The sequence below is a fragment of the Mauremys reevesii genome, linkage group 1 (genome assembly GCF_016161935.1).
Source record: "Mauremys reevesii isolate NIE-2019 linkage group 1, ASM1616193v1, whole genome shotgun sequence".
NCBI lineage: Eukaryota > Metazoa > Chordata > Testudines > Geoemydidae > Mauremys > Mauremys reevesii.
Window position 1 is genome coordinate 257,163,129 of NC_052623.1, and position 26,297 is coordinate 257,189,425.

At 43.5% G+C, this 26,297-nt stretch overlaps 1 protein-coding gene across 3 annotated transcripts; it reads right to left on the reverse strand.

Annotated features, from left to right (window-relative positions):
- On the reverse strand, positions 1-24,827 carry WEE2 (WEE2 oocyte meiosis inhibiting kinase). Of its 3 annotated transcripts, none has more exons than XM_039533500.1 (12): positions 24,711-24,827; positions 20,708-21,069; positions 17,392-17,591; positions 16,403-16,454; positions 12,543-12,715; positions 9,802-9,923; positions 8,630-8,776; positions 6,390-6,494; positions 5,912-5,997; positions 4,706-4,876; positions 4,459-4,601; positions 1-1,416 (listed from the first exon to the last, which is right to left on the reverse strand). In XM_039533500.1, the coding sequence occupies exons 2-12, from the start codon at positions 21,062-21,064 to the stop codon at positions 1,257-1,259; spliced, it is 1,716 nt and encodes a 571-aa protein (XP_039389434.1). In that variant the 5' UTR covers positions 21,065-21,069; positions 24,711-24,827; the 3' UTR covers positions 1-1,256. The 3 variants fall into 3 exon arrangements, with proteins under 3 accessions (XP_039389434.1, XP_039389252.1, XP_039389348.1); XM_039533318.1 differs by lacking the exon at positions 24,711-24,827 and adding an exon at positions 21,590-21,674; XM_039533414.1 differs by lacking the exon at positions 24,711-24,827 and adding an exon at positions 21,512-21,638.
- Positions 24,828-26,297: the final 1,470 nt, after the last annotated feature.

Below are 26,297 nucleotides of genomic sequence, written 5' to 3' on the forward strand. Positions count from 1 at the left end.
TTGGATAAAAAGAATGGTAAAATCTTTATTTGCATGGTTCCACTTTAAAAAAATAAAGGGGAAGGACTCAACAGCTTAAAGTCTGATGCTGTCCAGCAGCTGGAAGTGAAATTAAATAAATTAAATAAAATACAAACAAAAGCCAAGTAATCAAAATAGTCAAGGGCTTAGAATCTTTTTCTAGAAATACTGCCTCAGTCATAGCTCTAACTCCCAGGGATTTGGGCTAGAAGATATTCAATAAGAAACAATGTCAAAGTTAAATATAACAGGGGGATACAATTTATTTTGAGTTTTAGTTTTAACACTTTATATAAGCAATCCCCAAACTGAAGATTTGAAAAAAAAAAATCACTTCTACCTTCCCTCCACTTTGCTGAAAGACAAATCCCTCAGACAGGGAACTCTATGTGTAACTCTGCAGAAGGGGAAGAGGATATATAGACCCACCCACCACCACGTTAGAGAGGTTGTGGCCCATGGGCTATCCGTTCAACTGGGCAAGAAGCCCTCACAAATCCAGAGATCAGGCTTCAGGAGCTAGCCCCCAGAAGCCCAGCCACATAATGGTTATGGATGTTTCTAGAAAGGAAAATGTTCCTTCAGATTCTACAGGAAACTCATTTGAAAGTAAAGATATTGAGTTACTTTTGCTTTCTTCCCACAGTGCAATGCCACTTACTTCATTTCACATTGGTCTGAAGTATCTCAGGACTGTGGTCTTAACCCGCTTGTCCCAAAGCTCACATCCCAACTTGACTAGGTGGTATCATACTTAACTCCCTTTGCTCCTGATGGAGCAAAGGGGTAAGTCCATTCATAGCTCAAGACACTATCTCCTCTTTGCACCTGCCAGTGCCCCTTTTCAGTGTACCTGCACAGCCGGAGTGTCAAGGCCACAGAAAGGTCTCAGGGGGGAGGGAGAAAAGGCCCTAGTTTAGCTGCATGAGAGAAGTAGAAGGGAATCAAGGTATTCCTAGCCAAGAATACAACCAAAACTAACACATGGGTCAGCCAGCCCATTGAATCAGAAGCAACTGGTTTAAGAGATACAAGACTGAAGCATTGTAGTGGAGTGGAGGAGGTCTCAGACATTTGTACACTAGTCACTTCCAGTCATGACAGCATGAAGCTGTATGAATGATGGAGTAGGCAAGAACTACTCCAGGGAGTTTTAGCATGGCACTTTGGTCTGTATGGGTCTTCTGCTTCCACAGGGACACTTGTCAGCCTGAACAGTTTGGGTGATGAGATTTTCAGTAACCCCCCCATGTAAAGCTGAATGAGCGAGAATTCTTCCCTCCTACCAGGCGCTTGTTGCAGTTCTGTTTGGAAGAGGTTTCAGACTCTAATCTGGCACATCCCAAGGATTGGTCCTTCCTGAAGGTCTGAGCAAGACGGGCTGCTCTCAGTTCCCTGAGAGAAAGGGGAGGAAGAGAAGTCAGATCTTGCCACACTCAGTCCTCACCAGCTGCAGAGACAAGTCAGTGCGTTTCAAAGCTAGACAAGCACCATCCCCCAATTTACCCAGGTAAATTAACAAATCTAGATGGTAACATCATTGCAGTACAGTTGCAGGACTGGGAGAATTCATAGTGCTCCCAGCAATACGCTCAGTCCACTAGGACTCAAAGCAGCTCCAGCTAAAGCTTCTGCTCCACAACATGTTAGGTTTTCTGGCAGTTGACCTGATGTCTAGGATAACTTTTCCCAGTCTGTCACCAATATCAATACAGTGTCACAGTGTCCCCTGTGACACTGTACCCCATAATGCTTTATGGGAATATGACATAACTGGAATATTTTATGCTACCTGTGCTATATAACACATCTATGTAAAAGGTTATGATCTACTGAATCTATTAATCCTATTTGTATGCATTTATCATTTTTGTATTCAAATTTATGAATATTGGCCATGTACTGGCTTGATTTCTAAATACCCTTAGTAGGTCATTTGGTCAGTTCCTGGAGAAAGGAATTTGCAAAGTTAAGTGCCCAATCAAGAAGCACTTAAGGAACAATGCATCTTGGAATGCTCCAATCCACATTGTCTTCCTGGAGACATTCAAGATACCATGTGGGCAATGGCTTCTGCCTGTAAAAACAGACATGCATGGACATGTGACTTGCCCAGGTGACTCAAGAACTTCATCTTGGAGCTGGACTTTGCATAGGAGTGGAGAGGGGGGTCTCCACCCACAAGAGAAAGTTTATTTAAGCCTGTGGGAGACCCCTCCATTTTGGCTTCAGCTGGCTAAAGAGCTCTCCACCCCTCAGGATACCTGAAAGAAACTGGAACAAAGGACAGTAAAGGGGGTGTGAGTGATTGCTGGACCCAGACTTGCAAGAGACTAGTCTGCAAAAGGAAGCTTACTGGAACTGGTGAGATCTTATCTGTATTCAGTTTCTTACTGTATTAGACAGACTTGCGTATTATTTTATTTTACTTAGTAATTCACTTTTTTCTGTCTGTCACTACTTGGAACCACTTAAATCCTACTTTCTGTATTTAATAAAATCACTTTTTATTTATTAATTAACCCAGAGTATGTATTAATACCTGCAGGGGCAAACAGCTATACATCTCTCTCTATCAATGTTATAGAGGGCGAACAATTTATGAGTTTACCCTGCTTTATACAGGGTAAAATGGGTTTAGCCCCCATTCGGAGATGGGCATCTGAGTGTTAAAGACAGGAACACTTCTGTGAGCTGCTTTCAGTTAAGTCTGCAGCTTTGGGGCAAGTAATTCAGACCCTGGGTCTGTGTTGGATCAGACAGGTGTGTCTGGCTCAGCAAGACAGGGTGTGGGGGTCCCAAACAGGCAGAAAAGGAGGGGCAGAAGTAGTCTTGGCACATCAATTGGCAGCTTCCAAGGGGGTGGTCTGTGATCCAACCCATCACATCCCCAATTTATTTTTTCCTTCAAAGATTAGAGGTGGGTGGATATTAGTAGATCACAAGTAGTCCTGTAATACAAGTCTGTTTGTTCCTCCCTGCTGCCCTGAATCCAGTCAGAGACTAGCATCGCTTTTGACTATTTGTTGTAATGCTCATCTGTAGGAGATTCCCTTGCTTTCCCAGAGTCTGCATGCTCTCTTGCCCATGGGGAGAAGAGTTTACCTCTTATCTTTCCCCTCCCTAGCTGGTGGGAGGAGAGCCAACACATCTTACCTGATCCCATAACCTCAGCTGCAGCCCCGTCCCCTTAAGGCCACTAGCACTAGGGACAGGGAGAAATCTGATCTGCATTGATCCAACATTGCCACTTCCTTCTGGGCAGGGCAGCCAGTTCAGTATTTATTCCCCTACCCTACACAGATTCCATGTTGTAGCTCAGTGTTTCTCAATGAGCTGTTGGTTGATCAGTGCCCATCCCTGAGGTCTCCCTGACGGTTTAGGAAGACAGCAGGCCAGTTCCTGGTATCAAAAAAGGTTGATAAACACGGTTTGTAGCTGACCACCTTCTCCCCTAGTGGCCAGGATTATAGGTCAGTCAAGTCACTGGTTAGTCAGATGATCTAGCCACCACAGCACTTAAACTGGAGGTGAAGTGTTGCTTTCCTAGAGCTACATACAAGTGAATTGTGGTAGAGCCCTAGACATAGGTATAGTTTACTGAGATATTGGGCGGGGAGGGGCAAAGCACATGCTGCAGTGATATTGCTGCTCTGGTGCTGCTGCAGGCAGCCATGGGGATGCCACATGCTGGGCTCCTGCTTCCCCTCTACCCCCGCCACACACACACATTCCTGTATCCCCTTCTCTTCCCCATCCCCTTCCTTTCCCCCCTGCCATCCACTTCTCTTCCCCCTACCCCACTCCCTGCCCTGCCCCTCAAGGGAGAGGGCACTCACTGTTGTACAGGAAGGCAGGCACTAGGACCCAGGAGGCAGCATCCAGCTGCTGAGGCAGCAACCCAGAGCCCTTACAACAGTTGCTCCCTCCAGCAGCTCCTCTGCTCCCTGCCAGCAGAAACGTGCGGGGGGAGAAGCATGGAAAGGATGGACATTCCCCCCACTCTTCCCCCAGCAGGAAGAGTAGAGCAGGGCAGCTCTGTGCTTGTAGAAGTCTGGTAGGGAAATGGTGCACGACCCCCCCACCTCCCCAAACACACTGCCTCTGTTTGGGGGTAATACCCCGCCACACTCCCCAAACTATACCCATGACTCGAATGCCTTCTCTTTAGCTACACACCTGGGAACCAAGTTCCCTAGAAACCCACTATTCAAAACTCCAGTACTTCTAGCACCAGAGCCCTGTGCATATACAATAATTTGTATCTGCATCTAAGCTGTGATCTGCAAAAGTGATCTGCGGATGTGAATATCTGCAGGGCTCTACCAACCATCTCAAGCCAAAGGCTGATGAGCAATTGCCATGCCATTAAAGCAATCAGCTCAATGCACCACTGTCTGGCAGTGCTCCTCCTCTTTATGCCCAGATAGACCCTACCTTTCCAGCATGGCAGTCTTAAACTTTTCCACATTTAGCTGCTTCTGGAGCTGTGCAGCTTTTCCAAGAGAGGGCCGAAGAATTGGGTGTTTAGTAAGAGCTGTGGCGGATGGTCTTGCAACTGGGTCAGGGTGAACCATGAGCTAGAAGAGGAAGTGGGGAAAGGAGTGGAGGGTTAGTTTCTTATAACGAAATGCCAATCTGAGACATCCCTTCCCCCTTTGCATTGCACCCTGAAAAGCCTCACCTTAAGGAGTCCATGAAAGCCATGTGTGAGCTGCTGAGGGATCGGTGGAAGATTGCCCCTGCGGATATGGTGCCACATGGCATCATTGCGAGGCAGTGGTCCTGACCCTGCTGCCAGAGCCATTGTCAATGCAAGGGCAAAGATGTCTGCCTTTGGCAGATAGCAGTATTGCTGTGGAGAAAAGAACCAGTTACATGCACGTTCTCCCCAGTATTTGGTGTAGTAAGATGGCCCTTCACTACGATAAGAGTACAGGCTCATGGAAGTACTTTAGAAAAAGCATTTACCTGGCACTACCTCCACCATCCCACTCATTACTCTTTGCTGCTTTGACTCCAAAGAGAAAAATATGGTCCACTTCCACTGTTCCAAACATACTGTTTAGTTTTACCAGGTTGTACACAGCTGGGAGTATCCTCCAAATCCTGAGGAACTTCTATCCCACATCCAGAAAGGCAACAGCAAGATGGAAAGACTCCTTAAATTAGCTAATCTATGCCTCTGACCTTTACAACATGGTGGCAAGTCAGGCTACTGCTAGGTTACCTTGCCTGTCCATCTATTTGATGCAAGGCTGGAATGTGATGGATTGGATTTGGATACTAAATACATTTTACCACAAAGGAGATTTCTATTTGGGAAGTCTCTGGTCCACATCCTCTAGTCCGTGGCCACTAACATTTTGCCTTTGACAGGGTGGTGGCCTTTATTTTGGTTTATGCCTGAGTGGCAAAGCTAAGGTTAGCATAATACAGGGGATTTAGGTAGGAGACCCCCATGTAGGGAAGGAAGGGAAATCATATTTACTGTACAAATATTTGTCCAGGTGTTAATGACCCTAGCATATAAAGATGCTTTAAATGTAATTATAGCTCAAATTCAGTAGTCAGGTTTCTACCCACCAGGACCATCTGCATTTGAGATGATCTTTTCCTTCCCATCCCATCAACTGAGATGTAATGTGGTTACAGAGACTATCAGAGACCCAATTGTATGGTGATGTGTAAATATTTAAATATACTTCACAATTGTGCTTTACAGAAACAAGATGGGGTCCCTGCCTCAGAGTTCAACCAAGTTGAGCTCGGGAACTAAGAGGACCAGGAAGGAAATATATAAGCCAGGTTAATAAATAATCCCACTGCCAACCCTCCTGTTTCACACATACACACCCCATCCTCCCCCAAATGAAAGGGGCAACCGTACCTCTTGCAGAATCTCATTGGCCAGAAAACGACTGTCTCCCTCCTCCACTTGGGGATTAGTTATTGATGTCACATGGCCCAGGTCACCTAACAGGAGAAGAAACTAAGTAGAAATGCAACCGACGCCCACAGATCCACTTTCCTGGGGGAAGTCCCACTATGTGGGTGCATCTTAAAGGAGCTCCAAAGGCCAGAAGAACAAGTGGAATTAGACCTAGTGAGCCAGCTCCTCCCTCAACCCCAGGCATCCGAAGTGTGGATTTTAATCCAAAGTGAAAATAACTTGGCTGGATTCACCACAGCCCTCAGATCTATGAAGACTGACATTTCACCAAGTCTCTCTGTGCATTTTATGCCTCCAGGACTGAGTTTTGCAAGTCATGGCTGAGGGACATTGCTATAGCCATAGGGATACTGAGTATTTAAGAGCAGCTTTAGAAATAAGTCACTAAACAGTTCATGAGTCAGATTAAACCCACCGATTTTATATGCCACGTTGGAAGAGAACCCATCATCTTCACTGTCGCTCTCTTCCTGAGCAGCGGAGCCATCAGTCACCAGCTTGTGACAGATGAAGATGTTACCTATAAGACAGAGGCTTATATGTAGTTGAACACTGGCTATTCGTAATGGCATGCTCTTGCAGGTATCCTAATGGTCAGCATATCTGGAGTTTCTTGAAGTAGATCAGTTCCCCTCCCATATAGATTAGTACAAGTGGCTGCTACTCACCTGATTACTGCTCCAAGTACATCTCCCTCCTACCCCGCCCCAAAAAAACCCCCACACACCCACCACAACCCACATACCCCAGTGTCTTAATCTTTCACTTTACTATGAAGTATCACAATATAATAAGTGTATCTGGATCTTCAAGGTAGACAAAGGAAATGGACATTGTTTCCTACAACCTCACCGCCACGGTGCAGGACACTTGAGCTGAAGTACTATATTGGGCAACAAGGGAATAGCCAAGTAAGGAACAAGGAAGTCCTTCCCCCTTTGAGCTGACCTGCTTGGTCACCAATCTGAAACCGAACACTTCTATGTCGGCCAGGGTTATAAAGAAAAACCCTGGATCATGATTTCCAACTGTAAAGGAGAAGGTTTCACAACTAAATTTTTCAGTACAATAGCAAAATTTGAGACAGACATGAGATATGTTTGCTTCACTAGAGATTTGCTTCTTCTATCTAGTTAAGGTACTGAACATTACTGCAGTAACAAGTATCAGGGGCCTGAATTTAGAAGTTCTGATTGACTACTATTCCTAGTAGTCAATGGAAGCTATAGGAGCTCAGCAACAGAAGCCCCAAGCTACTAATTTCACTTTTTTTAGGTTTAAAAGTTCTCATTTGGTCTCAATTTTCCTTCCCTCTGTCCAGTTGTGGGTTTGTTTTAATCTGGAACATTCAATTTGAGTTGCATATGGCAAGACAGTTTTCTCCAGTGAGAATCACTACGCTTATTGGGTTAGGGAGGATAACCTCACATCCCTGATTTATGAGACTTTGTACGTAGAGTTGTATTTGGAAACTAAATCCCTGGCCAACAATCCAACCCTATAGTCCTTAGGAAAGCAAATTCCTACAGGCCAAACTCCTGTTGTCAGAATTTTTGCCCAAGTAAAAAAACTGCAGGATCATGTCAACCCACAATTTTTCCAGCCCTCTTGCAAGCAAGTTACAAATGCTCAAAGTCTGCATGTAGGACACAGGCCAGTAGACTGTTGCCATCTCAGAGTTTGCACCGTTCACACACATTTCAGAAACAAATTAGTTCAATGTGTGCAAACAGCACCAGTCAACTTTTGCTGGCTGAATTAAGTTAGCTCTCACTTTGAGTACCATGTTTTTCCCCTGTTACTTCCCCACCCATTAATGAATACAATGTTAAAATCATCATTTCTTTGACAGCCAACTGTACAGCTTTAAATACAGAGCTGGGAAACTCTGCTTTTGTACCATTTTAATATTGGTTCAGTTCTGAGTTGTATACACTAAGATTAGAATATAACAGCAATTTAACAGATCCTACTTTGGTAGTTAACCCATTAAATTTAGAGATTTGCATTGATAGCACAAGGAGGAGCCCTGGAGCACATCTCTTTAAAAAAAAAAATTAAAAAAAAAAACAACTGTCCTTCCTATGCTTTGAGTTTCCACTAACATCTAACTGTGCTTGGGAGTTCCTCCTCTAGGAGAATTACTGTAAGTATGTGGCTCTGTAGTCTGCAAAGAACATTCTTTTACTTGACCATAGGCACACATTTGTTCTTGAAAAAGCATGGTGTGTGGATGGAATCCAGTCATCTTAGAGTGCGTTTTGAATATTGCCACTAAAAAGACTTTTCCCATAGTGAAGCTCCTTAGAGCAACTGCTGTACTATTGCATTTCTTCTTTCCATAGCACACACAAGAAACAGGAAGAGGGAGTGTTATAACTGTACCTGAATGCTGCTCTTAGAGTTACACAGAGCATAGCAGTGCTCCCTGTCCAGATCCAGAATGATCAGTAGACATTTTTGGGGGGGAAGGGGTGAGGGGGGAAAAAAGAAGAGGAAGACTGAGTACAACAACAACAACTTTTCCTTTCAACTGCAGAGCTAGACTCCACGAGGAGTAGGAAGATAGATACCTTCCAACCGACCACCACACAGATTACTGGACACAGGCAGCATGAGGGGAGAGGGACCAGACCAGGAAAGAGCTGTACTTACTAGGTTTGATGTCCATGTGTGCCAGGCCAGAACTGTGTATGTACTTTAGCCCCATGGAGACTTGCAGCAGGATCTCCTTTAACTCTGCTTCTTGGAAATAGTGCCCAGTCTTAGCATTTTCCAACAGTGCATCTTGAAGGCTCCCACCTAAGGGAAATATTCAAGCTACTAAGAGTGGCAGATCAGGGAGCAAGGAAGTCTACGATACAGAAATCAGGGATTTAAAGAAATGTAGGTGGCAAGACTCATAACAGAGCTGTTTTATTGCTCTTCATTTAGACACACTCAATGCATCAGGTATTGCACAAAATGCGATCTTCTGCCTAATCTTTAACCCTATGCAGCTGGACTCCCACGACTCTAGTCATGGGTGTCTTTGTAAACGGTGAAAGTTGTGCTGAGTTACAGTGGTGACTATCGAGAGTCATTTGTTACTGCAACCTAATTTTAACTCACAACTCCAAAGCAAAAACAAAAACATCGCACACCCAGACCTCACAAGCTATTAAACTGAGCCAGATGTTTGCAATAGTGCTCCTAAGTGTCCAGATAGGGACTTGCCTGCCACCTAATTCCTGCCAACTGGAATGAGGTCAGGAGCAGGCTGTTTGGGAGTTCTTCCCCTCACTATGGTTCTGCCGCTGAGGCACTGCACTATTCACACAGTGAAGTCAGAGAAAGATAATTTGCTTTCCTGGTATGTTCCACTCATGTACCAGATTAGCTCTTTTTAAACTGCTGTTACTCCAGTACTTGAGGCTTGATGGTGTACAGCTCTGTGGCAGACTCCCAAACAGCAATGGCATCAGGAATGCATTCCCCAGATCAGCTGTACCACAGCAATGAGGGGAACTTTAAAAATTCCTAATAGGTGCATACCATGCGTGAACTATGGGTACCCCACCCTGCATTTAAAGTTTATTTAAAGCTGCTTCTACACCCATTGTCATTATAGCATTCCCCATCACATGGGCTAGCTGTTACCTTCCTGGCTCAAGGCAAAGCATTAAAGTTAGTATTTAGGTTTAACCCAAATGCTCTAGTTTAGACACTGACCTTAAACCCAACTGAAGTTGATCTCCATTGTAAGATGGAGCTCCATAGGTTTAAGCACAACAAGAGACCAGATGTCACCCTGACATTTATGCTCTTAACAAGGCTGAGGTTCTTACCGTTGCAGTGTTCATTCTGAATGATCATGTGATCATCCTCTGCCCAAGCGGAGTAGTAGCGCACAACATGGGGATGGTGTCCAAGCACTGCATGGGCATAGACTTCCCGCAATGCCATCTGCCTAGAGATGCAAACAGAAGAAACAATGGTGATCTTCTAGAAATGGGGCTTCAGTGCCCTGCAAGAAACCCAATTCAGAACCAGATCTCACCTCCCCAGTCAGGCCAGGATTGAGAGCTGTGAGCACCTAAGAGGGAGGAAGGGAAAGATGTGGATTTATGCTGAACAGCAATTTTTAGGAGACTGATTTGCTCTGAAGCAAATCCCATCCTGTCCTTAGGAAGGGGCATTTTCAGAAGCTTATGGAGAGGAGCATCTTGAAACTAATACAAGAAGCAGTCAAGATCAGATGGAAGTAATCTGTACTGACAAAGCCACAGCAGCCACTAATGCAGTATTGCTGGGCATGTCAGACCTAAAGCAAGGTTGGCAGTGAGTTAACCCAAAAGCTAGCAGTAACTTCAGAGTTCTACTTGTGGAGCCTCAGCACAACAGGGTAATGTCCAATGGATGAAGCATCTGATATTTGTTACTTTAGTTGTCTAGTCTACCATGGAGTGATAGAAGGACACTGATCCACCTGCCTGCATCCAAAGCTGTAAGAACAGGTGCATTCTTGTGAAATTACTCCCTCTTTTGCCAAGGGCGAAGACATGGCCTTTGTTTCAACAAACCCCTAATAACTGAGGAAGAGTGGCATTTCCAGCTACATAGGAAGCTCCTTTTAGCCAAGCAAGTATAACATGAGCAAAGAGACCCAAATCCTGAGTATCAATTTCACATGCCCTCTAGGTTTCACAAAGTAGTATTAGTAACAGTTACAGTGGGGTTTGTCAGATAGTTGCATGGGAGTGCAGATTATCCACCAGTCAGTAAAGTGGTAGATAGCTAATGTAATGCCAATTTGTAAAAGAGGTTCCAGAGGCAATCACAGGCCAGTGAGTCTCACTTCAGTACCAGGCAAATTGGTTTAAACCTATAGTGAAGAACAGAATTATCAGACACAGATGAACAGAATATGTTGGGGGAATAGTCAACATTATTTCTGTTAATGGCAATCATGCCTCAATTTATAAGATTTGGTGGAAGGTGGTCAAACATGTGGACAAGTGTGATCCAGTTGATATAGCGTACTTGGACTTTCAGAAAGCCTTTGACAAGGTCCCTCACCAAAGGCTTTTAAGCAAAGTAGGCAGTCATGGGATAAGAGGGAAGATCCTCTCGATCAGGTTAAAAGTTAGGAATGAACAGTCAATTTTTACAGTGGATAGAGGTAAATAGTGAGGTTCCCCCAAGGATTTGGGCTGGGATTAGTGCTGGTCAACATTCATAAATATTCTGGAAAAGGGAGAGAACAGTGAGGTGGCAAAGTTTGCAGACAATATAAAACTACAAGATAGTTAATTCCAAAGATAATTGTGAAAAGTTAAAGGGATCTCACAAAACTGGGTGACTTGGCAACCTGGCAGATGAAATTCAGTCTTGAGAAGTGCAAAGTAATGCACCTAGGAAGACAATCCTAAGTATACACACAAAATGTGGTCTAAATTTGCTGTTACCACTGAAAAGAGATTTGAGTCATTGTGGATAGTTCTCTGAAAACATCTGTTCAATGTGCAGCAGCTGTCAAAAAAGTTAACAGAATACTAGGAACCACTAGGAAAGTGATAGATAAAACAAAAAATATCATAATGCCACTATATAAATCCAAGGTATGCCCACACCTTGAATACTGCAAGCAGTTCTGGTTGCCCCCAATCTCACAAAAGTACATTAGAATGGGAAAAAGTACAGAGAAGGGCAACAAAAGTGATTAGGGGATATGGAACAGTTTCCATATGGAGAGATTATGAAGACTGGAACTGTTCATTTTAGAAAAAAAAAGACATGACTGAGGAGGAATATGGTAGAGGTATATAAAATCATGAATAGTGCAGATATATGCGAAGGGGTAAACAATACTTCCTTATTCACTAACAAGAACCAGGGATCACCCAATGAAATTAATAGGTCTCAGGTTTAAAACTAACATGAGGAATTACTTCACACATTACACCATCAACCTGTGGAACTCATTGCCAGCAGATACTGTGAAGGCCAAAAGTATAACTGGGTTAAAAAAAGAATTAGGTAAGTTCATGGAGAATAAGTCATTCAATGGTTATTAGCCAATATGATCAGAGACAACTCCATGTTCATGATGTCTCTAACTTCAGACTGCCAGAAGCTGGGACTGGATGACAGGGGATGGATCACCTGATCAATTGCCCTGTTCTGTTCATTCCCTCTTAAGCCTTTGGCACCAGCCACTGTTGGAAGACAGGGTACAGGGCTGGATGGACCATTGGTCTGAACCAGTATTACCATTATGTTCTCATGAAATCCAAGATGCCAAGTGAGGTGGCAAGTCAGTCCATATGGCCTCTGCTTACATTTCTATGAGCTATGAATATGAATACCCCCACTGTTTTAGTCTACTCCTCCCTCCAAGGTTTGTCCTGGAGTCTGAAGTTAGTTACAAGTTTCCAAAGATATGCTTTTAAGATCCTTAGAGGGATGGAGGAGGAGGGAGTAATGTAGAAATACATGTCTCAAAGATATGCCTAGCATTCCATTAAAAAAATACCCCAACTGACAGAGCAGCGTTTTTACCACTGTAGTTTCCAGATCATACACTCACTCATCTGAGGATCCTGCCAGAGGCCTCTTCGAGCGCTTGATAGCATACACACATCCATCTAGGCGTTTGATACACTTGTAGACAGAGCCAAATTCTCCTACCCCAATTTTTTCTAGCTCCAGGAATTCTTTCTTGTAGCGGGAAACCATGTTGCTCTCTCTCAAGAGAAATCTCTAGGGGATTAGATAAAGCAAAGCAATGCAACAAGTTAAGGACTCATCATACACCAAGGGTGGTCTTAAATGGTGCAGGGCAGACCCTATAAAACTAACATGTAATCTCCATTCAGCTCCCTCTTTTGTGTGTACTCTCAACCATTCAGACACACAGCTCCTGCCTGCTTCTCTGTAATGGCCTCCTTTCATCACTAGTTTGAGGTTCCAGGGCCATTGATGACCTGACACAGACCAAGCAGAAAGTAGCTAAGAATTCCCTCTCCCCCATGACTCACTAGCACTGCAATTAGTTAATACAGTCAGGGATTGGGCACAGTGTTCTAGCTAACTGTGCATAAATGGTCCTATGGCATAGACCTCGAGGCTACTTCAGCTATTCACCTTTAGGCAGTCGTGATCCAGCCAAGATAGCCATCCTGGATGTGGAGCAGCAGCAGAAGGTAGTGTTATTGGACTCCAATCATTAACTACAGCAGAGTCACATGGGATTCGGTTACAGATATTTGATTGGGTGGAAGGAGACCTGTACCACCGAACTGTTAGTTCTTGTCCTCCAGAGAATAAATTTCCAGATGGAAGACCAGTAGAGGGCTGGTCAGAACCAGGGGCGGCTCTAGGAATTGCGCCGCCCCAAGCAGGGCGGCACGCCGCGGGGGGCGCTCTGGCGGTCGCCGGTCCCGCGGCTCCGGTGGACCTCCTGCAGACATGCCTGCGGAGGGTCCGCTGGTCCCGCGGCTCCGGTGGACCTCCTGCAGGCATGCCTGCGGGAGGTCCACCGGAGCCGCCTGCCGCCCTCCCGGCGGCATGCCGCCCCAAGCGCGCGCTTGGCGTGCTGGGGTCTAGAGCCGGCCCTGGTCAGAACATATCAGTTATCGGGAGAAGGCAAATTCAGATGCGTAGGGTTAAGGTGGGCGGAGTCTACCAGTCTGCAGTGTTTTAAACGTTTAGACAGGAGCTCCACATGTCCAACTATGATTTAAGTAAGAGAACTAATGCATGTTTTGAATTTAGAAGACAATTCTGGTATCCTGGCTAGCATGCCCCCCAAGCTACACACATTATTTCATCATGGTTGTTCTATATTTGCATACAGTAGGTGCAATACTGCAGCAGTTCAGACTGTGGTCTATAAGCTTTCAATATTCTTCACAGTATTTGCTGAAGGTCTATGACAAGTGAGGTAGTCACAATGCTGCCTGTCCAAGTTTCTAGCTACACCACCTATCCAGGCCATTCTTCACACAATTAAGAGCCTAGGAAAACAGCTGGAAAATAGTCAACCTGTGTGCCTATGTTAGTAGCCACTGATACACAAGAGGAAGGGAGGAACCAGGAGTTCTGCAACCATCACTAGAGGAATGTCCAAGGGAGAAGGGAAAGATACAGGACAACTGGACAGTATAGCCAAAGGAAGCAAGGGACCAGAGAAGATAGGATATGAAATAAAGAGCAAGAGTAGTCCATGAATTTTCCCCTGCCCTCCCCCCCCCGCCCCAAAATAAGACTCTCAGTGCACATTTTCTTCCCACATATGCAATGGCTGAGGTTACCTCAGATGTTTGCGATCATAAGTGGAAGAGGTGCTGCACAGGACAGTAAGATTCAGCCCCCAGATACTATTAAGCATAAAAAGCAGTACATATACCCAACTCACTGCAAACATTTTTTTAAAAGTGTCTGCAAAGGCTTTAAAAAAAGTATTGAAGACGCACCAGTCTAGGCACCAAGCTAACATGCTCACACTTAACAGTAGGCTCTTTGCAGAGTTTTAGTCACCCTAGACAAGTGGTTTTGTCTGATTGGTGTCAAACCAAATCTATTGCTAAGTGGTAAGAAGCTTCCTTTTAATGAGCATGGTAGCCCATAGTAATCCTTGATATCTCCATTGTTTGCCATAGTCATAAATGGTGTTATACTGCTGTTCTGCTTTGCAAGAGAAATTCCAAGACACAAATCAAAGTTAAGCTGCAACACTGGCCTTCACAGGCAGGGAGCGCCACCTCTCCATTTCTTAGCACAACCCAAGCACTGCTAGACTGCTTTCATGGTGAATATACTTGTAGCTGCATTGATTCACTTATTGGCTGTGGAGTAGGGAGAAACTCCAAGGTAAAGGAACTGAGATTTTTACCTAATTGAATGGAGATACTGAGTTTTTCTTTAACACTCCCTTAAATGATTCTGGCTTTGTTTGGTTTTTAAAGCAGCTCAATTGTTTGGGTAGCTGTCACATAGGGAAAAACTAATGTCTGTTGTAATAATAAATGCAAAAATATTGTGTAAATCCAAGATTAATTCAGATCAAGTGACAAGCTTTTGATTATAAAGATTAGATCCTAAAATAACAGAATAGGGACCAGATTCTCAGCTGATGGAAACTGGTTCAGCTCCAGTGAAGTCAGATGCACTCAGCCGGCGTAGTTAGCCATAGAGGATCACATCGGATGCCAATGTCTTCACTACAGACTTCTGCCAGCACAGCCATGCTGGGAAGCCATCCCTGACCATCATCTCTGTGCTAGCAGAAGCCCCTAACATGGTGCACTTGTACCAGTAAAATGTGTTTGTTTTGCTCATGGGGGATGGTTTTACTATATGGTACAGAATAGTTTTGCTGTTATAGCTCTAGGAGCTTTGCCAGTGTTGTGCTGGATTCCTATACCAGTAAAGCACTTAGTGTAAGCACAGCCTCTGCTTATACTTAAAATGATAAAAAAGAAGCATTTAGCAGTGAGTGGAATCCTGACTCTTCTCAGCTCTGCCACAGAGTCACTACTGCTTAGCTGCTCTGTAGCACAGCTTATGATCTGTAATACAGTTATGTCAAAGCAACAAAGAATCCTGTGGCACCTTATAGACTAACAGACGTTTTGCAGCATGAGCTTTCGTGGGTGAATACCCACTTCTTCGGATGCAAGATGCAGTTATGTCAGTCTTCATCCTTGTGAAGTGCCGTGAGCTGCTGATAACGTGCAATACAAGTACTATTCAAAATGTTTTGAGAAGAATGTCCCTTACACTTACTTGCCTTGACCAAGTACAAGATTCCCTTTCCTGCTGAAGGTGGGGATTGAGATTAACCACTAAGCAGCATTTAGGAATGTACTACCCTATTTCAAGTGTTCGTGATGGCAGCTGTTGCAACAGAACTACCAGTCTGAATGGTTAGCTGCTAACACCCTTACACTATAAAGTTACAATAAATATTTTCTTAAATCTACAGACTAAAAATTTGGAAACCTGATGTTACTAGCTTACTGAACACTATTTAATAGAGGTAGCAACAGGATTATTCTTTCCAGCCATGTTGAGCTAGCAAGAGCTTGTCTGTATTTACAGTTGTCTTATTACTTTCCCCAGGAAGTAACATGAATTCCTGGCCATCACATGATCATTTTTAGGATGGCATGTTGGCCAGGACCACTGAGAATTCTAGGACTGTTGTAAGTTTCAGATCTGGCCAAATGCAAGTTTGTCAAATCAAGTAAATTAGTTGATGTCATTAGGCTGAAAGTAATGTACCATATTTGGTTCTTCCTGGATTTTCTGCTATTCAAACTTGGGTATATAATTTTTTTCCTCATAGCATTCTTGAGTTACACAATAGCATACATTATTAATACTAGTACAGATATAGTAAGGGGCAATTTTTTCTGTACTAGGCAACTATGCAGAGACACTCACCTTGGCTGGCAGCCCCTGCTCCACCTTGCCCCCGCTTAGAGTGGGATCTCCCCTAAAATGAGATTTAGCCACAAGTGAGCCTGGACACACACTATCCTATTGCAGCAGTCACAAGACTTGGGTTTCACATGTTTACATTTTTAAAGAGCAGCTTCCAAACTACTCAAGTCTGGTAAAATATTTATAAGGCGCTTCCAGAGGATTGGTACACAGTGAATTTCTTTGAATTAGACCAAAGAAGGCTGCAGTCCTGAACTGGGAAATTCATGTTCAGTTTAGAAAGTCTATATATTCCAACTTCCACACTAGCTAATTCGATAGCTTGCCACATTATACTCTCTATGCAGCACTAATAGAGGTGAAAGTTGCGGGAGCACTAGGGAAGAACAGCCACCAGGGGTTTTGCCACTATGTTTATAGAACACCCTGCTCAGAGCATGTCTAATGCAGTTTGGGACCTTCGGAAGTGAGCAGAACCTCACTATAATCAGGTTTCACTATGTATTATAGATTAGGCCACAACCTAATCTGAACCTGACTTTTTGAAGGGGTCAAGGATATGCAGATCAGAGCCATTTATGGTGTATGTTGAGAAAACATTGCACAATCTTCCTAGTGCATATGGGGAGCTATGCTAGACCCACCCTTCATGACTTGGGAGAGAGAAAGGTGGGGCCCACTCCCACCACAGTTTGAATTCTGTTCTCATCTGTTGGTTATAGTACTAGATACAAATATTGTAAGCACAGGCTATATTACATTCATAGTCCTGACAAAAGGAAACCAGGATGGTTCTTTATTCCACATTTCTGGTTTACCAGCCCCACCTCCCTGTAGAGTTTGTTCTGCATGCCTGATTCCATTCCACTGAGTTTAGTTGTTTCATCCTGGGAGAGCAAGGAAGATACCAAATTCTTCCACCATTGCTTAAGTCTCTTAAAAATCCACTCCCTTCCTCCCCCTTCTCTGTTTAGCTGCAGTACACTTACAGCTCTCCTCTGGCTTTCCTCTTGCCATTGGGAGGGAAGAGCATCTGTCGATATGACTCTGGTGTAAATGGGTTAATGTTGACCAGCGAAGCCTGGGCAGAATCATCTGGATCAGCACCAGGAGTAAATCTCAAGTGCCGGGGACCTTTGGAGGGGAATTTTCCCACGGTTGAAGGAAAAGCAGTCTTTGTTAAGAGACTCTGGATTTAAAAATAAAAACAAAGTGAGTTAAAAGTGTCCTCTAGCTACTGTTTTGACTGTTCTGTTCAGGGCAGACAGCAATACTTTGCCAGTTTGTCTTCAGGGTCTGATCCACTAAAAGGTGGTTTTGCTGTCCGCTAACTGCTTTATCCCCCTTCTGAAAAGGGACTTTTAGTATCTGTATTTTCTCTCCATGAAGATTCATTCTAGTCAAGTCAGGTCTCAATCTTCTCTTTGCTAAAGATCTCAATCTGTCTAGCTTAAGTTTAGCCCAGGAGATTTTACAAGGCAAAAACGCAATAAGACAATCACTCAAGACTGAGTCTTTGTAGCTTGCTGCTCCTCTAGATAAGAGCCTGATTACTAGAAGGTGACGCGTTTGTTTGGTTTTAGTTAAGGTTTTACTGACAAAGTGCATTAATCACCTTTTTGATGACTCATTAATCGTCATTGTTACGGTGCTTTCCATACAGATGGAGATAAGTTTCTAGCCTCACACAAGAGATTCATCCCTACCTTTGTGTGGCCAGCTAAGGTGCATTTACACTGCAGCTGGGAGGTGTAGACATACATGCACAAGCTCTGCTCAAGACAGCTTCTTGAAATGGTAACATGGCCTCTGTGGTACTGGCAGCAGCCCAGATACATGCTTAGGATCTCAGGCTGTACCTGCCAGCTAGTCTGAGCTGACACCTGTGCCTCCATGGCCAGGTGGCCACATTGCTATTTTTAGGCATTCTGCTGGAGCAAAGCTAGTACAGCTATGTCTACCTGGGCTGGGAATTATACCTCCCAGCAGCACTATAGATGCACTCCTTGTAGCATGCTGAGATGACACAAGAGCAAACTATCCCAATGCATAGGGAAGACAGGAAGTATGATTAAGAGACCATCCTGGCTTAATCAGGAGATCGTCAGTGACCTGAAATGCAAAAAGTAACACAAAAAGCAGAAACTAGCTCACACTATGAAGAATATAAAAACCCAACAGCATCTAGGGACAAAATTAGAAAAGCCAATGCACAAAACACAACTAAACTAAGGACAAAGAGTAACAAGTAAATATTTTTACCAATATCTGAGAAACAAGAGGAAGGCCAAGGACAGAGTAGGCCCATTACTCAATGAGGAGAGGAAAGCAATAACAAAACACAGCATTAGATGTCCTTTTTGTTTCAGTTTTCACCAAAAAGGCTAGGCACGATCAGATGATTAACATAGTGATCAGTGTAAATGGAGTCTGATTTGAGGCTAAAATAGGGAAAGAGCAAGGTAAGAATTACTTAGACAAATTAGATGTCTTCAAGTCAGCAGGACCTGATAAAATGCATCCTAGAATACTAAAACTGGCTTTTACTTACTTATGATATGTAGAGAAAAGAAAGTCTTAACATTTCAGCATTTATTACATTAAAATCAGGTAATGATTCCCCTATTTTAGGCTAAAGGACTTCTTGGAGAACTAGCAGGATGTCATCACAAGACAAGAAAATAAATTTGTGCAATTGAGGAAAGATTTTTGTCAGACTGTTTAAGATTCTGTGGTTTGCTAACATCTAACACTTGAGAGGAAGATTCATTATGCCAAGCTCTCAAGTTAAGCCTAAGGAAGCTCCTACTCCAGTTCTTTAATGCTCCAAGGAGTACAGTGTGTCCGAATTGGAGTAAGGGAATGTTGCAAGTCAGAAGTGGGACACCAGGACATCATCCTAGATAGCAGTTTAGTTTGCCCATCCACTATTTACCCTATTAGTCATTCAACATCTGTTCCTCACCAGACCCATAATCCATGAGAGATACAAGGAGATCCAAAAACAAAAGCAAAAGCCCTTTATGTCCATTAGTCCCTGGATCTACTGGCCAGGTGGAAATCCAAATAAACTGTATCAAGAAGCACTAAAGGAATTGGGTCTGCTGTGCTCCATTAAGCCAAAGGAGCAATCTAGTTGCCAGTAAATTGAGAAAGAAATACTGGGTATGATGGTGTGTGACCCTAGTTGGCCTTTGTGAGTCATAGCATGTAAAGGAACATCTGTGCAGTTGCAACAATGCAGAGAAGTCCTGTGAGGACACAGTGAGTTCCAGGTCTCCACCAGTACAGGAGGGAAGCACTGTCTGTTTTATTGATACATCACCCTATAGGGGACTCTTTCAGGAACTTCTATGGGAACAGAAAATAAGGACCAAAATTAATCAATGACCTTCTCCAAGAAACTTAACTTTGCATCTATTGCACGCAAGTATCTTTCATCAGTGAGGAAGGTGATTAGTCCTTCTCCAACATTCCTCTCCTAACTTCACCCCCTAAGGGCTCATACAGAGCTAGTTTGCCATGAGAATGATTCATTTGATGAACAGTTCAGTTTTGTGCACAGAAGTATCAGCGTAGCTAGACAGCAGAAACTGGTTAGAGAGGTTTCAGATTTGACAATGAATGGAAAATACCATTACATTTCATGAAAGTTTCCCTTTTTCTAGCCAGCTCTTGCTAACAGCAAGTTCCATTTAATGATCCAAAGAACAATCTGGCAACTAGGAATAAAGTAATCAAGTGCAGCATCTTGCTTCCAAGTACTATGTATGTCCAAATAATTGTCTGTTTTCTCCCAGAATCCTTTTAAGAACAATTAATCTACCTCAGTGGTAGAGAGTTCTAAATACTGACCACTGTAAAGAGCATTTCTTCATACTGAGTTTAAGCTTTGTTCTAAGTGGGAGCTGCCTGGACACAGAGAATGCCTAAGGGGCTCTCAACACTAAGGATACATCTAAGGGTAAGGGATGTCTTTTTAGCCAAGACAATTGATTGTCAGTTAACTCAAGGTAGTTAAGCATGTTTGTTAATGCTGGACTAAACACTCCTGGAAATGTTTGTTCCAGGGAAGAGACATTTGTGGTTCACAAACAGAACTAGCCCCTGCCTTCCAGCGTTCAGTCTACGTTTATGATGAGAAAGTGGGAAAAACATACAAACTGGGAGTGAGGAAGAGGTGGCAGTCAAACAAGCACATTCCACACAGTAGGCAGTAGCCCCTGCTTATCACCTGTCTAGTGTAATTCTTGCAACATATTTAATACAACATATTTTCAAATGGGCATAGAGATATTTCCTTGCCTTGGGGGTGTGTGGGGTGTCACACAGCTGCAGTTTTCTCCAGGTGACATAATGCAGTGGAGTCCCAGGACATTCCCAGGCAGGACCAGCATTCTTCCTCAAGGATGAAGCAGAGTCCACAGTGGGACTCACCCATGCTTTAGTACGAGTCAGAGAGACATCACCGACTTTTCTTTTGGGGGTTACTGCAAGAGGACTGTTAACTCTCCAACTCTGAAAATCCCAGCTCTTCTGGGGGCTTGAACTTTGGGGAGCCTCTTCTTGTATACTACTGTCCTCTTCCATCTCATTCTCTTCAGCGCAGCTGGAAAAATCCAGTTTCTGGATAAGTTCATCACTCTTGTCCCAGTCATCCATTGTAGCTAGAAGGACACAGAATGAATACAATTTATACCAGACTATTTGATCAGTAAGAGGGGATACTGAGTGTTTTTTATAAGACTGATTGTAAATATCCACCCTATTTTTTCCACAGGAGATTCATTATTTCAGATTTGTAGCCTTATCCCCACATATACAGGAGTTTAGATTGATCATAAAAGTCATTTGACTATACTAAGTAAGGGAAAATAACTTGGAATTACCCCCCCCCAAAATCCATTCAGAGCTTAGTTCAACCTTTGTAAAATAAATCCTGGTCCTACTCTCACTAGTGTAAATCAGGAATAGCCCAAAGAAGTGTTATTGTGATATTAAGCCTGTGTAAATAAGATCAGGATGAGGCATAAAGAGTATCCCCCCTCCACCAAAAAGAGTTACTAAATATTCCATCCACTTCCCACCACAGATACATGAATCACATACTACTTGATAAGCCAGGTATAGTGACTCCCACTAGCTCCTTGGCACTACATCTCTAAGAGAAAATACTATGTTACATACAGCTGTAAAAGCAGAAGGCCCTCAGACCGTTACCAAATATTTTCTAGCAAAGCCCATTCTTAGTGAGAAACTACCAACTACTGCTGCTCCCATAGCATTTATAACCACCAGCCTGCAGCTGTACCATTGTTAATAGGTGACAATTAGAACTCAGCATCACCTGTTTACAATTGCTGGGGCCCATCCTGCTCCTATTGAAGTCAAAGGCAATTCCATTTTGTCATAGACTTTGAGATGGTAGTGTAGCAGAGCCCACTGTTTGCAAACAGCCCGGTGGGATAGCTACACTTTCCTACACACCTTCTCCTTACTTTCTAATTCTTGTCCCTCGCTCAGTTTCCCAGAGCCTAATGAAGAGGCTGCATTTCCTGAAAGCTTGTCTATTTTATTTTGCATTTGTCTGACAAGATAGGTAGCCTGTATCTTTGTCAATTATTAGTCCTTTGGCTACAGGACTAATATCTGAGTCCCACTTCTAAGATCTACATTTTAGACTCGCTGACTGAGTAGTACATTGTTTTTTGAGCAACAAGCGCTGAAACCCATGTGGAGAGATTCAATAGCCTTATTTAGAATGCGTTAGATCTCGAAGGGGGGCAGGAGGGGAGGAAGAACAAGACTGTATACAGGCCTCTACAACAGGAGTTCTCAAACTGGGGGTCGAGATCCCTCAGGGGGTCGTGGTTATTACATGGGGAGTTGTGAGCTGTCAGCCTCCACCCCAAACCCCGCTTTATATGCAGCATTTATAATGGTGTTAAATATATAAAAAAAGTGTTTTTAATTTATAAGGGGAGGTCACACTCAGAGGCTTGCTCCGTGAAAGGGGTCACCAGTACAAAAGTTTGAGAGCCACTTCTCTACAAGGTCAAGGAAAAGATTCACAACTCCAGCTTCCTGGTGCTTGAGCAGCTAAAGATTAAAGAACCTTGTCAAGTCTGTGAATGTATAGTGTGAGATCGCCCACCGAGGGGAGGAGTTATTCATCTCTCACCCACCCAGGAGTGGGACAATGGCCCTTCTCTTTGTGGCTGTCCTTAGAAACTAAGGATTTTGTGTGCCATTGTGAAGTGCATGTTTTTGAAGAGGAATATAGAATTTTAATGAACTGGGAACTACAGTGGCTATTTTTCCTTAGTGCTGGGGAAAGCTGCCAGAATGGCAAGCATGAAAAAAGGGAATCCTCTAGCCACAGAACAGGTACAGCTCTGGCATAAGCAGTGCCTGTGTTCCCTATCTCCCCTTCCTCCCCACACACATGCATACCAAGGGGCCTGGAGGGGCCACCTGTAGGAGGGAGAGGGGAGGTCAGTTGAGGGCCATGCAGTCCTAGCAATGTGAGCTGACTACTAATAAAAGGGGTGGCACTTTAGGGTTTTGTACCAGTGATTAACTCATTTTATATGGGCTACTAAATAGCTATCAGAGGATAACAGAGCAGTGACCAAATCAGCTTTTTACCACCTGCAGCTGGCTAGGAGACTGTGAACTTTCCTCTTGGATGTGGACCTTGCCACAGTTATTCACACTTTTGTTATGTCAAGATTAGACTATTGCAATGAACTCTACATGTGGCTGCTCCTTAAACCATTCAGAGACTGAGGCTGGTGTAGAATGCAGGGGCTCATTTGTTGAATGAGGCATTTTGCTGGCAACACATGACATCAGTGCTCCGGGATGGGCACTGGCTGCCTATTGGTCTCTGGGAGGACTTAAGGTGTTGGTTATAGCCTATGAAGCCATAAATGGCCTGCGACTGACTTTCTTGAGGGATCACCTCTCTCCTAGGCCATACTATTACAACTGCAGTCAGCTGGGGTGCCCAAGCTGGATCCCCAGAGACCTGGCAGCTAGTAGGGTCTTCCTTGTAATGGCTCTCAAACCCTCACACCTGTGGAGTCTGAAATAACCCAGATTCAGTGACATTCTGGGCACCCTGTCAAAGACACCTGTTTGGGAAGGATTTTGGAGAGGGCTGAGAGTGTGCTTCCCACAATGGTGGAAAGCTGGAATATAGGTGTCTGGCTGGCTGAGTTCTTGTGAAATGGTTACTTTAATGCTGTGGGAGAGGGGAGGTTTCAATGTGTTCTTAATGATGTGCTAGGGTGACTAGAACTTGGGTAGGAATCTTTTATTTTAAATCTAAGCAAATAAATACATAATTTCCAATCACTATTAACTAGCTTTGAACTAGTGACCTAGAGATGGAAAAACCTTATCCCCCAATTGTCAGTCCCCTGTCTCCCAAACCATCCCACCCTTGTATCGTAATGGGCTTTACTGAAGAAAACCGGACATGTGACTGGAAAAAAGAGGAGGAGGGGAAGGCTTGTTACTACTTTTTGTTTCTCTTTACCATATAAAGGAGGCATAAAAGGATGTTCACCCTTCCTTGTTGTGGTATATTAGAAATAACAAGTCTTGATTTCCTGTGTTTGCTGGACAACTCTTTGGAGGACTGTAGAACTGGCTAAGAGATTTATCAGCCCTCAGTTAGATGTACAGGGATATTTGAATCTGTTTCAAACATGTTTTGCCCAATTTTTTTTCAATTATTTGAATTAAATGTGTTAACAGAAACAAATAGCACAGAAGCCAGATTCTCTCCTGGCATAATTCCCTTGGTTTCAATGAAGTTACTCAAGCAGGGAATTTGGCCTTGAGTTTAAAACTGTATGTATGTCTAAAAATTGCTTCAACTCTTACTGTACTCAGGTTTCTGTTTCCTAAGGTGTTATAATTGCTCTAGTCCTGGTAGGAATTTTTCCAACAAAAACCAGAACTCAATATTTGGTATTTCTAATATGAAAAATTAGATAATTGTTCAGACTTTTCCCTGGTCCTGCAAACACTTCAGCATGTGCTTAACTTTAAATATGTAAGTAGTCCTGTTGCAGTCAATGGGGCTACTTGGAGTGTAAAGCTAAGTATGTGTGTAAATATATGCAGGATTGGCCTTTCTTTAAGCCTCATTCAGTAGCAAAACAGGCCACTTTTTTTCCCCTTTACAAGTCACCTGCCACAGAAAACACTGTAGGCTAAATACCACATGCTGCTGCTAAGTAAACCTGTGTATAGGTTTTGTGAAACAAACAGTGCATCTTCTCAATATTAAATCTACCTGATCTGAAGTTCACAGCAGCTGGTCACCACTTGATCAATTTGAAATGCCAAAGCCACTTTTGACATCTATGGATCATGAGCTTTTGAATGGTGTATTGCATATCCAGATCAGCTCCATAGGAAAAAAAGTTAGACCATTAAGAATTTTATGACAATACCTTCCTTTTAATTTGGGCTGATTAATTGGGTAATCCAATTAATCAGAAAGTCTCCAAGGGAACTGATTTAAGCCTAATGATATTTAATGACAATGAGGGCTGCTTAATAAGGATGGTAATTACACTCAACTTGGTTGCTTTTGGATTGCCTTGGTAGTTCTTAGATTTTTGTGTTTCAGTCTTATCCTAATTCTGTGTGTCCCTCTGTAGCTATAATACATCTCAGTCATCATCACTGCCTCCTCCAATGGTGAGCTTGCAACTTCTAAACCAACTATTCCTGATGAGCATCTCTTAGCTATTGAGGGCACTGACATGGAGCAGGCAATAGGTTCTGTTTCTACCATAGTGCAGATATTGCCTCTGCTCAATTCCATGGGCTGATTTAGTATGCCATGCTCAGTAGAGCTCTACAACGACACGGACAGTAGCATTTCTTCTGAAAAGAGGTGTACTGTTAATTGGGAATTCTGCCTAATTGGGATGAAAGAGCATCCACCAGGGCCTCTAGATTCTTCTCTGTTAGGATTATAAAGATAGGTATAATAATGCACAGGAACATTAAGTGATTTTTTCAAGAAACATAGATGTTTCCAAGTTCCCAAAAAGAATCAGCAGTAGAGCCAGAAATTTAGGAGTCTTGGATCTCTGTCCTTTGCGCTAGCCAGATTACACCTCAATATCTATGTCTATTTTGGTTACCTTTGTACTAATAGTTATTAATATATATGGAGTGTTAATAGTTCTCAGTGTTATGCATAACACAGTGGAAGTCATAAGGCACAGCCCCAAGGAAACTACATCCTTAACAGGGCCGGCTCCAGACCCCAGCGCGCCAAGCGCGTGCTTGGGGTGGCATGCCGCGGGGGGCGCTCTGCCTGTCGCCGGGAGGGCGGCAGGCGGCTCTTGTCGACCTCTCGCAGGCATGCCTGCGGATGCTCCACCGGAGCTGCGGGACCAGCGGACCCTCCGCAGGCGGTCCACCGGAGCCGCGGGACTGGCGACTGCCAGAGCGCCCCCCGCGGCGTGCCGCCGTGCTTGGGGTGGCAAAATTCCTAGAGCCACTCCTGATCCTTAAGCACTAATTCTGTGAAGAGATCTGTGCAGGAGTCCATACTGACTTTAACTGGGCTCTCTGTTGGTATAATGGGGTGCCCACACACATCCACTTTCAGGATCAGGACCTATATTAGCACAGAAAATATAGTTCAGAAATGTTGCAGCAAATGACAGTCTAATGTTTGGATCAGTGGCAGAAATATCTGTTGGGTTTTTTTTCCTTCAAAAAATATCAAAATAATTTTATAATCTAATCTATACAATCGCAGTGCACATTACTGAAAAGTTAACATCACCTGGTACAGTATAAATAACCCATATTTATAATTATCTGATTGCACATCCCACTATGCCAGTTGCATTTAACA